The sequence below is a fragment of the Pelodiscus sinensis genome, chromosome 6 (assembly GCF_052426305.1).
Source record: "Pelodiscus sinensis isolate ZL-2025 chromosome 6, ASM5242630v1, whole genome shotgun sequence".
In the NCBI taxonomy this organism is placed as follows: Eukaryota; Metazoa; Chordata; order Testudines; family Trionychidae; genus Pelodiscus; species Pelodiscus sinensis.
In genome coordinates this window covers 106,421,912-106,435,292 of record NC_143057.1, presented here as the reverse complement: position 1 = coordinate 106,435,292, position 13,381 = coordinate 106,421,912, and the positions used below count along the sequence as shown (strand labels likewise).

The window sequence follows — 13,381 nt, the reverse complement described above, 5'->3', positions numbered from 1 at the left end:
AAGTTCTCTTTTAAGGCAGAGTCACAGGAAAGTTCAATTAATGAATCCACTTCTGATAAGCTCAACGGTAGTAATTCTTCATTTTTGGTGTCAACAGTAAACGGGTTCTTAATCCACATTTTACTGGCGTCAACTGGAGGAAAATATTCATTTAAACTTGATGTTAGCCCCATAAGGTGTTCTTTGATTGCTGCAGAAATCACATCTGAGATATTAGTTTCAGCAAATTTTTCTTGTAATTCAGTTGAAGTACAAAAAGACTTCAAGTTTCTCTTGTTAACTCACTGTGCCAATAACCGAAGTCTTTTAATAGTTGCCTCAACTTTTTCATGAACTTTAAAAATATTAATTTTAGTGCCTTCTAAATTCAAACTTAAATCATTTAAAAAACAAAATATGTCACATAAGTAAGCCACCATTGTTAACCAATCAAATTAATGAAACCTGTCTTTAAATGTAAATATAACATCTTTTGCCGATGGAAGGTGTCACTCCAAGAAAAATAAAACTTCATCCTTCATTTCAAAGAGTCGTTTCAAAATGTTTCCTTTCAACAGCCATCGAACCTCACAGTGCAGTAAGAGATGCTCATGTTCACTTCCTAATTAGTTGCATAAAGCGGTAAAGATTCTGGAATTCAAAGGACAAGATTTTATATAATTTATAAACTTCACACATTCTTGAAGAGTGGAACTCAAAAGTGATGGCACAGTTTTGACAGCTATTGCCTCTCTGTAAATACTGCAGTGCACCCATAGAGTGTCACGCGCTACAGCTCGAATCCACGGGACAAGCCCAGTGCGAGACCCTGCCATTGCTCGAGCCCATCACTGCTCAGTCCAACACACTTTTTCCAGTCAATATCGCTTCGAATAATAAAATCATTGATTAGCTTAAAAATTTCAGCAGCCATTGTTCTTGTTGGAAGTGGTTTACAAAATAAGAGATCTTCTTGAATGGAGCTTTCATACTCATATCTACAAAACACATCAACTTGGCAGCGTCAGCTATATCAATGCTTTCATCCACTTGTAATGAAAAAACTGACACTTCTGTATTCGATGAATGAGCGTTTCTTCAATATTTTTCGCCATTTCTTCGATTCTACGTTTCACTGTATTGTTGGATGAAGACAGAGAACCCAACTGATTTCCCTTTTTCCCTCCATAAATACGGGATGCAATAATATTCAGTGCAGGAAGTATTAACCTTTCACCGACAATATGCGGGTAACCTGTCTCAGCTATTAGTTTTGAAACTTCGTATGAAGCCAACTCAAAGTTTTCATTTGAAGAGCTCATTGAAAGTGCACTTTTCATGCTTTTTTTTTTTTTTTTTAAGCAAAAGCTAATTCATTTCTCTTATTTATGAAAAAATCTATGGGCTTCCTCGTGTATTCTGGATGTTTGCATTCCAAATGGCGTTTCAGTTTTGATGGGTTTCATGCACTCGTCAGATAGTTCTGTGTGACAGATTAGGCATAATGGCAAGTGATTATCACTATCAACACTTATAAAACCAAATTTCAAATACTCATCAGAATAAGTGTGGGTCCAAGGAGTTTTTATCTTCTTATTCTCACTTGGACTAGGTTGCACATCATTCAAACATTTTTTAGTTGTATTTACAGTCACATTCTTCAGCCATTTATCCATATTGAAGATGAAAATGTGAGGGTATGTTATTGAAAATAAATGAAGAAAGCTTAAGCAGTTAACCTAAGAGGACGTGAACGTTGTCCCACTGTGTAGAAACAAACTGAGGCTGCTGTATCACGTGACAGGAAAACCAATGTCAGAAGCTTGGCTGTATGAAAATACACGTGCTTCCGGGGAGACGAAGACCCTTCCTTCTGCCCTTGCCAGGTGGCCTGCGCTCCCCGGCACTGCCAAAGCACTATGCTGCCCCTATAGAGAACCAGCCCCCTGGAGAAGCCACTGAAATCCCATAAGACATAGTCCGCTACTCACCCATGGACACCACCTGCCGTCCAGCAACCCCCGCTGCATCCTCCGTCCAGCCTGGGCCAGGGCTTGGGGACGGGGCTCTGCACGGGCCAGCTGGGAGGCAGGATCTCCCAGCTGCATCCTCCATCCAGCCCGGACCAGGGCTTGGTGACGCGGCGCCGCACGGGCCAGCTGGGAGGCCGGAACTCCCAGCTGCATCCTCCGTCCAGACCACGGCTCGGGGACATGGCGCCGCATGGGCATGCTTGGAGCCCAGAACACCCCGGCAGCCACGCTGAGGCCCGGTATATTTTTGCCGCGGCCCGGTATCAGGCCACGGCCATAGTTTGGGAAATGCTGTACTAAACTATTAGGATGTGTTGAATGATGAGAGAAGCTATTAAGGAAATTTTCATGAAATGAGTATCCTCCTGTTGCACAGCTTCTCTCTTCATTAATCTCTAATGGAAAATAGCAAGAAGTGAATCACAAAAGTATGCAGAAAGATACGCAGAGCTTTAATTATTTGTATAATAGAGCTACTGCAGGAATGAAAGTTCTTCCAATATACAGCAAGGCATTGTGTGGAAACAACTGCAGTTGCACCCTATCAATGGATGACTCTTCAGAGAAATGGAAACTTACTTTGCAAATCTTCCCCAGATAAGGCTCATATGCTTTCCCTCACTACCCTAGGGACTTTTGAGAGAGAATTGTTTCCCAAATACTAGCTGGATAAGTGGTGCATGATTTAACATCTTGCCTGAAGCAATGTTGAGGACCTAAGGCCTTGGCTTTTTGGACAGAATGAGATGAAAAGAGTATAATTAGTATTCAATATGCTTCAGACAGATCTTTCAACAGGCAAGAATGCTCATTTCTGCCACAATCTTCAAGAAGTGCTATTATTTCCTAAGAATTACATAAAGAGAAACTTGATCAGAAAGCTTTCCTGGAGCTATATGAATAACCTTTTCCTCGAGGCAACATCTGTGTGGTTCTTATATAGATGGTAGATACAATTTCAAATACTGCTTTTTGGGGTAGCAGTGGTGACAAAAGGTCAATCACGAGCTTGCATTTAAACGGATTAATACTGGCATACTCAAAAGGGAAAAATGGATGTGCCTACCTACAGACACCAGTAGAGAAGGTACATATGCCTCTTTGGTGCTTGACTGAAGAATTCCAATAAACAATTCTAGGGAAACTCTGATGTGGCTGAGATCAACAGACCTTTGTGACTACATCTGTATAACACTAGCATCCAGCAGTCAGGGACTTATTGCACTAAGCCCGTGGTCCCCAACATGGTGCCTGTGGGGGCATTTATGTGCTCCCGCACCAGCATTTTAAAACTACTCACATTCACCCCTGCTTAGAGCAGGGTCGGCAGCCTTTGGCCTGCGAGGGAGCCCGACGCGGCGCTTTGGAGGCTTAAGCCCCGCCCACACCACAGCAGGCAGCCTGCGCAGGCGCTTCAGTAGCCGGAGCAAACCCCATGCTGGTCAGGTCTGGCTGCGAGGCAGCAACAGCGCCCTCTCCTCCCCCCCCCCATGCAAAACAGCCGTGGTGAGGTCCTTTGTGGTGCAGGAGCTGCGAGCTGGCAGGGGAAGGTCCCTCATGGCCGCTTCCGCCCCCCTGCACAACCCCATTGGCTGGACCTGGACAATGGTAGCTGCAGGAACCTACCAATCCCCAAGTACATGGCCAGGCGGGTCTTGTGGGAGATATAGGAGAGCAGCACGTCTCGCTGGTAAGTGTCCAGTCCCCTAGCTACTCCCACTCCGATATTTTCACCCACAGAACTCTTCTCCCAGACCCTGCACCCAATTCCCTTCCCTGAAGCATAAACCAAACCCCTGGCCTTACCCCCCCCCCCCCCCCCAGTAAAATGTCTGATATTTTCAGTTTCTCAGCTGGAAAGCCACTTGGGACATTCTTCCCCTGCCATGTGGAGGGGAGTGTGAAATGTAAAGGTGCCATGATTTTTTTTGGGGGGGGAGGGGGCTTTTTTTGCTCAACATTTGGACATACCCCCCTTTTTATTATTGCAGAATTTTGTTTAAAAATGAACTATAATTAAAATAAAAATTATCCAATTAAATTAAGTTTCTATCAAATTTACCCAATTCACATTTAATATGAAAATAGCCTTCAATTTCATATTTGATGCCTTTTTTCTATTTTTTCTCCAATGGGGGGGGGCACAAAATTGACATTCTTCCCCCTGCCAAGGTGGGGATGGGGAGTGTGAGATTTAAAGATGCCATGTTTTTTTTGGGGGGGGGGGAGGATGCTTTTTTTGCTCAACATTTGGACATCCTCCCCTTTTTTATTAATGCAGAATTTTAAAAAAAATGAATTTCGATATAATTAAAATAAAAATTATCCAACTAAATTAAGTTTATCAATTTTACCCAATTCACATTTAATATGAAAATAGCCTTCAATTTCACATTTGACGCCTTTTTTTGTTGGCGCCCGCCACACTCTTCTGAAAACATGAATGTGCTATTAGCCACAAAAAGATTGGGGACCACTGCACTAAGCACATACAAAGGGGCAGTCCCTGCCACAGAGAGCTTTTCTGTTTCCTCTTGCACTGGAAACAACTTGACTCGATCAATGAATGAAACAAACTCATATACTTTAATGTAAAAAAGGAAAAAGGCATTGAGAAAGAAAAAGACATTCACCACATAGTTGAGGTTGGTCCTGCTTTGGGGCTGGACTTGATGACCTCCTGAGGTCTCTTCCAGTCCTACGATTCTATGATTGATTCCCCCTGCACACTAGAGTTGAGGGACCCAGGCTAGTAGAGTTTATGTGCTCCAGCCCTGCCGGTGGGTGGCAAGGGGCCTGGAGCACCAGCAAGGGCTTCCCAATGCGATGCTTCCCAATGTTATTCATATAATATCTGCTTTCACTTCTTGCATCAGTAGTTTTAGTTCCTCCATTTTATTATCCAAACATCTTATTGTGCAAACATCTTAACTGTTGCTGCTTGGCTTCACTCTAAGTCCTATTGCCAGTACCATCTACCTGTTATCACACAAATCCTCCTCTTAATGTCCATTCTCCTACCCAGTGTTGTTTCTGTCTCTATTGCTGTATCCTTTCTTATGTGATTTTACTCCTTTTTAATGTTAAAAGCAAGCATTGAGTAAGAGCATCTCCCAATCATCTCCCCTGAGTTTCTAGTTTAAAACTCTTAATGAGATGAGTCAGCCACCATGCCTTCCAATACTCAAACATTCCAAGGCCTCCTTGTAACAAGATTGACTGAGACATTGTTGATTATCATAATATTGTCTCACCATGGTTTTCCTTTAGGGAGAGGCAGAATCCCACTGAAGATCATCCGAGCCTCCATTTCCTTAAGCTTCTTCCACAGGCTGGGATAGTCTCCCCTGATATGTTTCAGTGAGAATCTAGTTGTGTCATTTGTTGACACATGAAGAAGAATGAGTAGATTCTTTCCTGCTCCCATTAAGACCCTCTTCAGCTTGAGGTCCACATCGCATTTCTTAGATCCCGACAACAAATCTTTTTGTTTTACTCTGGTGACAGTCTGTTTTTCACCACAGGGAGTCCCCAATCTCATATACTTGACATTTCCTGGTGATGATACTTAATGTTCTTTTGGCTGAGAGTCCTCTTATCTTTTATTCTTCCTGGCAATTTTCTGGAAGTCATCCTGCACCTTCTCTGGGCATCTCCACTGACTCTTCCCCTCTTCTTATAGAATTAAAGATCCTTCTCTTTTCCCCTATCCTCTCTCCTTCTGTTACAGCCCGCTGTCCCCTTCTTCATTTTCAGAAAACCTGTTCTTGGGCTCTATTTCTCCTTTGCTAGCTGGTCTTCTTGTCTGCATGGTTCTTTGTAGTCATAGAAAGGCCATTTTCCTCACCCAGAAGTCTCCCCTATATGTTCTTAAGTCAAGCTTGCTTCTATCACAATATATTCTGGTAATGAGTTCCAGTGATAGACTGTGTGTTGTGTGGGAAAGTACTTCCTTATATTATTTCAGAAGTGCTGACTATTACTTTCATTGGGTGACCCTGGTTCTAGTGTTATATGAAGGGGTGTAATGGGATGTATTATGTCCAGAGGCCCCTGCTGAAAGCCTTTCAGCACTACCTCACCCTGCTCCAGAAGGACTAGAAGAGGAACTGCAGTCAGTTGCTGTCTGGAACGCAAGGAGAAAGGATTAGGGCTATAAACTAGGTTCGATGGCGACAGGTAAGCAAAGCCCACAGGTAAGTGGATGTAGGGTAAACTGAGGCAGACCTAAATGTGCTAGTAGGCCTCTAAACAGCATGACTCCATCCTGGGATCAGGCCTGGGAACACCACAGTCAAGATAAGAGCTGCAGACAGTAAAACGACCCTGGGCACCATAACAACCACACTCAGACAGGACCTCAGTTAGTAACGTAACACATTTTGCTTAAGATAACATTCATAAAATTTGTTTAACTGTCTTGCTTCATTCCTAGATAATGAGCCTGAGAACCAAGTGCTGCACCAACTCAAGGCCATACCCACCTGCTATAGAAATATCATCATCTATGCAGACTAAAGTGTTGTTATTGTTTTGCTGACATGTTTGGCATTTGAACAGTAATCATCTGTATATTAATTAATGAGTTGTTACTTTGCAATGGGCGGAGATATTATGTAATCTTTAGTAGTTCTATTGGATTATGTGCTCATTTCTTCTTGCTGCTAGACCTATCAAATCATTTTTCCTCCGTCGACCTGCTGACTATATAACCTATTGTATTGTGTTAATTAACCAGTGTTCACCAGGGTAACCCTTACATGTCACTCCATCAGCTGGTGTATAATAAATCCTCTGCTTGTTTTCACCTGCATCCTGAGTGTCCTGGATTATTTCCAACAGTGGAGAACATGGAGACCTGGGAGATGGGTCGGAAATGGGAGGGAGTGTGGGCTATAATGGCAGAGAGAAAAGAGGGTCAGGGCAAAACTGGGAGGCAAAGTCAAATCAGTATCTTAGATGCCTATATACAAATGAGAGAAGTATGGGTAATAAGCAGGAAGAACTGGAAGTGCTAATAAATATGACATTGTTGGCATCAAAGAAACTTGGTGGGATAATACACTCAACTGGAATGTTTGTATGGAAGGGTACAGCTTGCTCAGGAAGGATAGACAGGGAAAAAAGGAGGTGGTATTGCCTTGTATATTAAAAATGAACACACTTGGAGTGAGGTGGAGATGGACATAGTAAACGGAAGTGTTGAGAGTCTCTGGGTTAGGTTGAAAGGGGTTAAAAACAAGGGTGATGTCATACTAGGAGTCTACTACAGACCACCTACCCAGGTGGAAGAACTGGATGAGGATTTTTTAAAACAACTAACTATATCATCCAAAGCCCAAGATTTGGTGGTGATGGGGGACTTCAACTATCCAGGTATATGTTGGAAAAATAACACAGCGGGGCACAGACTATCCAATAAGTTTTTGGACTGCATTGGAGACTTTTTATTTCAGAAGGTTGAAAAAGCTACTGGGGGGGAAGTTGAGAATTTGAAAGTGGAAAGGCAGCTTGGGTGAAAGTGATCATGAAATCATAGAGTTCACAATTCTAAGGAAGGTTAGAAGGGAGAACAGCAAAATAGAGACAATGGTTTTCGGGAATGTGGATTTTAGTAAGCTTAGAGAGCTGATAGGTAAGGTCCCATGGGAATCAAGACTGAGGGGAAAAACAATTGAGAAGAGTTGGCAGTTTTTCAAAGGAACATTGTTAAGGGCCAAAAACAAGCTATTCTGATGTGTTGGAAAGATAGAAACTATGGCAGAAGACCACCTTAGCTTAACCACGAGATATTGCATGATTTAAACACAGAAAAGTAGTCTCATAAAAAATGGAAAGTAGGACAAATTACAAAGGATGAATATAGGCAAACACAGGAATGCAGGGGCAAGATTAGAAAGGCAAAGGCACAAAATGAGCTCAAACTAGGAATAAAGGGAAACAAGAAGACTTTTTATAAATACATTAGAAGCAAGAGGAAGACCAAGGACAGGGTAGGCCCACTGGTCATGAGGAGGGAGAAACAGTAACAGGAAACTTGGAAATGGCAGAGATGCCTAATGACTTCTTTGTTTCGGTCTTCACCGAGAAGTCTGAAGGAATGACTAACACAGTGCATGCTAGTGGGAAGGGGGTAGGTTTAGAAGATAAAATAAAAAAAGAACAAGTAAAAAATCACCTAGAAAAGTTAGATGCCTGCAAGTCACCAGGGCCTGATGAAATGCATCCTAGAATACTCAAGGAGCTGATAGAGGAGGTATTTGAGCCTCTAGCTATCATCTTGATAAAATCAGGGGAAACAGGAGAGATTCCAGAAGACTGGAAAAGGGCAAATATAGTGCCCTTTTTTAAAAAGGGAAATAAGAACAACCCAGGAAACTACAGACCAGTTAGTTTAACTTCTGTGCCAGGGAAGATAATGGAACAAGTAACTAAGGAAATCATCTGTAAACACTTGGAAGGGGGTAAGGTGATAGGGAACAGCCAGCATGGATTTGTGGATAAGGGAGAAGCGGTGGATGTGGTATACCTAGACTTTAGTAAGGCGTTTGATACGGTCTCGCATGATATTCTTATCAATAAACTAGGCAAATAAAACTTAGATGGGGCTACTATAAGGTGGGTGCATAACTGGCTGGATAACCATACTCAGAGAGTAGTTATTAATGTTTCACAATCCTGCTGGAAAGGTATAACAAGTGGGGTTCCGCAGGGGTCTGTTTTGGGAACGGCTCTGTTCAATATTTTCATCAACGATTTAGATATTGGCATAGAAAGTACACTTATGAAGTTGGCAGATGATACCAAGGTTGGAGGGGTTGCGACTGCTCTGGAGAATAGGGTCATAAATCAAAATGATCTGGACAAATTGGAGAAATGGTCTGAGGTAAACAGGATGAAGTTTAATTAAGACAAATATAAAGTGCTCCACTTAGGAAGGAACAATCAGTTTCACACATACAGAATGGGAAGCGACTGTCTAGGAAGGAGTACGGCAGAAAGGGATCTAGGGGTTATAGTGGACCACAAGCTGAATATGAGTCAGCAGTGTGATGTTGTTGCAAAAAAAGCAAACATGATTCTGGGATGCATTAACAGGTGTGTTGTGAGCAAAACACGAGAAGTCATTCTTCCGCTCTACTCTGCGCTGGTTAGGCCTCAGTTGGAATATTGTGTCCAGTTGTGGGCACCGCATTTCAAGAAAGATGTGGAGAAATTGGAGAGGGTCCAGAGAAGAGCAACAAGAATGATTAAAGGTCTAGAGAACATGACCTATGACAGAAGGCTGAAAAAATTGGGTGTGTTTAGTTTAGAAAAGAGGAGACTGCGGGGGGACATGATAGCCGTTTTCAGGTATCTAAAAGGGTGTCATAAGGAGGAGGGAGAGAACTTGTTCATCTTGGCCTCTGAGGATAGAGCAAGAAGCAGTGGGCTTAAACTGCAGCAAGGGAGATTTAGGTGGGACATTAGGAAAAAGTTGCTCACTGTCAGGGTAGTCAAACACTGGAATAAATTGCCCAGGGAGATTGAAAAATCCCCATCTCCGGAGATATTTCAGAGTAGGTTGGATAAATATCTAGCAGGGATGTTCTAGACAGTATTTGGTCCTGCCATGGGGGCAGGGGACTGGACTCGATGACCTCTCGAGGTTTCTTCCAGTGCTAATATTCTATGATTCTAGGTGCCTGACTGGCTGCAAGAGCAGCAGAATTATGCATAGGTCGGTGCAAAACTGGCTGCCCTCAAGACCAAGCCAGACCAGGCCAGGATAGCGTGATGGGCCCTGCTGGTGCAGTTCATGGCTGAGCCAAGTGATGGCTGGCAAAAGGACATCAACTGAGTATACTGAGATGGTCCAGGTGGGCTATTAAAGAAGGGAATGTCTCTGGTAGGAAGCCTTAATGAACTAGTCTCATATCAGGGCCATGAGAAAGAACCAGAAACTATGTATTTTGGAAGGGAAGACAATGTGTGTATAATTCAGCCAGAAGCCTGAGTCACAGAAGACTCTTTGAAAGAATCATTGGTAGGGGGAGGGAGAGGCACTGAGAAGAGGAGGGGTGCAACCCTATTGTATGAATTGAAAGAAAAGTAGGCTCACACACAACAATTAGAGGTGAATGTCAGTCTGTTAAAAAATGAATTATTGCAGGCACTTTCAATCAGAGAGGGGGAGCTTGCAAAAATGTAGCCACTGATTTTAGTTTAATATTCATTTAATGTATGATATTCTGATTAATCAATCTGTTATATTCTATATATTCATATGTTAATCAAAATTAACTTGCACCTAAGCATCATGACCAAGGCTTGACAAATGGCAGCGAAACCTACTCGCCAGCCCTGCATTGCACAAGATCTGCATTGCGTATGCACGCGTTGCCGGTAAACGGGGTGACCGGCTGAAATCTACTCGCCCTGGGCGAGTAGATTCAGTGATTTGTCGAGCCCTGATCATGACAACCTCCACATTCACATTGAGAGGAAGGAGAGCTGTTCAGGAGCCCTGCTTTTTTCTCTAAGGAGCTGAAGACCCACTTGAATATTCTGGGAGTGGTCTTTGGATCTTGGAGGAAACTTTCCTCCACCAGCTCAGGTCTATTGTGGATTTTACTCCAAGCCAGTTGGATAACATCTTTATGATCTTTAGACTTTCTCCCTGAGATGTTAAGATGCTCCTGAGCTTCCGCACTTCGGGAAAGAGGGTACTCATCATCTCAGTACAACTCTCTGTCCTTTGACTGTGAGGGTTGGCTATAATTCATCCTCAGTAGAGCCTGTAAATATCGCCAGACATCGGAAAAACTTTAGAGCAATGTTTGCTGAACAGCTCTACCATCCCAGAATGAGGGAAAAGAAATCCTTGAGGGGAAGAACATTTGTTGTGGGTCCACGTGATTGAAACAAACACTTGTCAAATACCTGACTGGATATGGGGGTGGAGGAAAAGATTATAAGTCTTTACCATATGAAAATGTAATACAAATTAAGGTTATAAAACAAAATGGTGGGGAGAAACTAGCCCGCCAGCTTGTTACTTTGCTGGTGACAGAAAATCTGGTGACCTGAGCTGAATTTGGGGGAGAAGAGGAATCTGTACCTCCTACAAATTATACAGGGGAAGGCATTATTCCACTAGTGAGGAATGATTCAACAAGAAAGATGCATATTTAATTGCAACATAAAAATATATTCCCAAAATGCATTACCTTGTTTCTTGGAGGTAAATCAGTGTGAAGAATTGATAGTCCTGTGTGCTGTAATTTATCTCTGGAGTTAGTCTCCTCTGTTACAGATCTAATGGGTATTAAAGAAGCAGGGATTGGTGGTCTTGTAATTGATGGAAATCTAGGTGCTGTGTTAAGCTGCAGGTGCAGTAAAGGAATTCCAGTTGAATGCTGGTAAGTTCCATAGAAAGAACTCAATGGTTTCTCTTCATTCACGTTTGTATGAAGGTAATGCTGAAGAGGAAGATTTTGCTCCTCTTCATACTGATTGTGATTAAATATTTTAGGAGGCCCCTTACTTATAGCTTCTGAACACCACTTCTTCTCATCACGTACTTGCCTTATTTCATGATATTTATTCAAGTGTGGTGCTGAATTAGTTTTGGCTCCTAGGGTACATGATAGTGGAGGGTTCTGTAAAGAAGGAGATAAATCCCAAGCTACTCTGGGTTGGGGGAGAGGCCTGATCAAAGCTTGTGAAACTTTTAATGGATATAAATTGAGTGATTTAAAACTACCAGCTTCAAGTTTAAGCAAAGGAAAGCCATTTTCATAACGTAAGGATTTTGCAACTGGGATAAGTTTGGATGTCTTCTGGTTTTCTATGGAAGGAGATAACAGATGAAGCAATTTGGCTGGAGCTGAAGGAAGCAATTTTTCAGGTGCTTGAATAAACCCCATTCCATTGAACTGGCTCTCTGATAGGCTTAAAGAAATATTCACATCTGGATGATTCTAAATGAAAAAAGAACACAAAATAGCACTTTAAATTACATATAAGATTACAATAAATCATTACTAGGTGTGGCCTGTATTACATGGTAATTCTCACAAATACAATTATTACAAGAAAGTTGTTTAATTTTTCAAATGGAATAACATCTAATGTGCTTCCTCCACTTAAAGAATAATGTTTTGTTTTACCTACATGTGTACTTTCTTTGCTGGTTTGATCATTTAGGATATTTCTTTCTTGAGGATGAGAGCTACTCTTTTTAAACTTTCCAACACTTTCTTTACTGGGCAGTTGAGTTTCTGAAGAAATGTCTGTAGACTGTATAGGTACGAATGTGTCAGTACAATTGCTTCTTTCAGTGTGTAAAGCCTGGTTTCCTCCCAGCTGAATAGACTGAGGTTGCTGCAGAATATGCTGCACATTTGGCAGGCTGGCAAAGGACGACCCTACTATTTGCATTAAGCTCAGAAAGTTGATTTGCTGCAGCTAGAATGTAAACAAAAATAAAGCTAACATTAACAAAGTCACAAAATGGGTTTTGGGAAAAATTCTCTGGTTAATTTTTGTTTACAGATGTGTGATTATCCTATTAAAATAGATAGCAACTGAGAACTCAATAGAGCAGAATCAATATTTCTTTCATATTACATATATCTATCTTATTGTATCAATAACACGCAGCGATTTGCATTCCTTTATTTCAGCAGAAAGAAACTTAAGCCTGAATACCACCAGGATGAAACAGTCTTACAATATATTTTAGAAATATGCATCTGTATGTTTGTCCATCTGTGAGTCTGTTTGTTCAAGAACACCTCCTAAATGGGAAGAACTAGGACCACCAAATTTGATATGCAGCTTCCTCTTATCATAACTTAAGCACAGTCAGGGTTTGGTTGTACCAGGACAATGGGAAGTGCCTGGAATTTGATTGTTTCTCATAAAATGGAAAGGGAGAGTCTAGTATATGGGGGTGGGCAAAAGCCTCTCAGCAGGCTGAGCTGTGATCCGGCCCGTGAGGCAGAACCAGGCCCCGCCTCCTAACGCAGTCATTGGCAACCTCCAGCACACGTGCTGATTTTCAGCAGCATGGGGAAGGGAGCTCAGCTCCGCCCTTCCTCCCCTGCGCAGCTGCTGGAGAGCACTCCCTCCTCCCTGCAGCAGATTAGGCTGCAGTGGGAGGAGGCAGCGCTGGGGCTCCTCAGCAGCACTTCAGGTGGGACCAGAGGTGCCACTGCTGCAGCCACGCAATTCACAGCCGGCCCAGAAGACTGGAGAAGCTCTGCTGTGGCCACGAGGTCCAGGGCTGGCCCCAGAGGCTGGAGGTGCCGCAGCCACATGGTCCATGGCCACGGCAGTGGCACTTCTGGCCTCTGCTGCTGGCCCTGGATAATGTGGGCGGCCCC

At 42.6% G+C, this 13,381-nt stretch overlaps 1 protein-coding gene across 4 annotated transcripts in view; it reads right to left on the bottom strand.

Annotated features, from left to right (window-relative positions):
* CPLANE1 (ciliogenesis and planar polarity effector complex subunit 1) overlaps nucleotides 1-13,381 on the bottom strand; it is a 170,529-nt gene that overhangs the window by 36,270 nt on the left and 120,878 nt on the right. For all 4 annotated transcript variants that reach the window (XM_089779416.1, XM_075932522.2, XM_089779415.1 and 1 more), the window contains exons 33-34: nucleotides 12,168-12,461; nucleotides 11,222-11,974 (exon numbers count right to left, since the gene is read on the bottom strand). In XM_089779416.1, coding sequence (XP_089635542.1) covers nucleotides 11,222-11,974; nucleotides 12,168-12,461 — 1,047 coding nt within the window. The remainder of the gene's footprint in view (nucleotides 1-11,221; nucleotides 11,975-12,167; nucleotides 12,462-13,381) is intronic.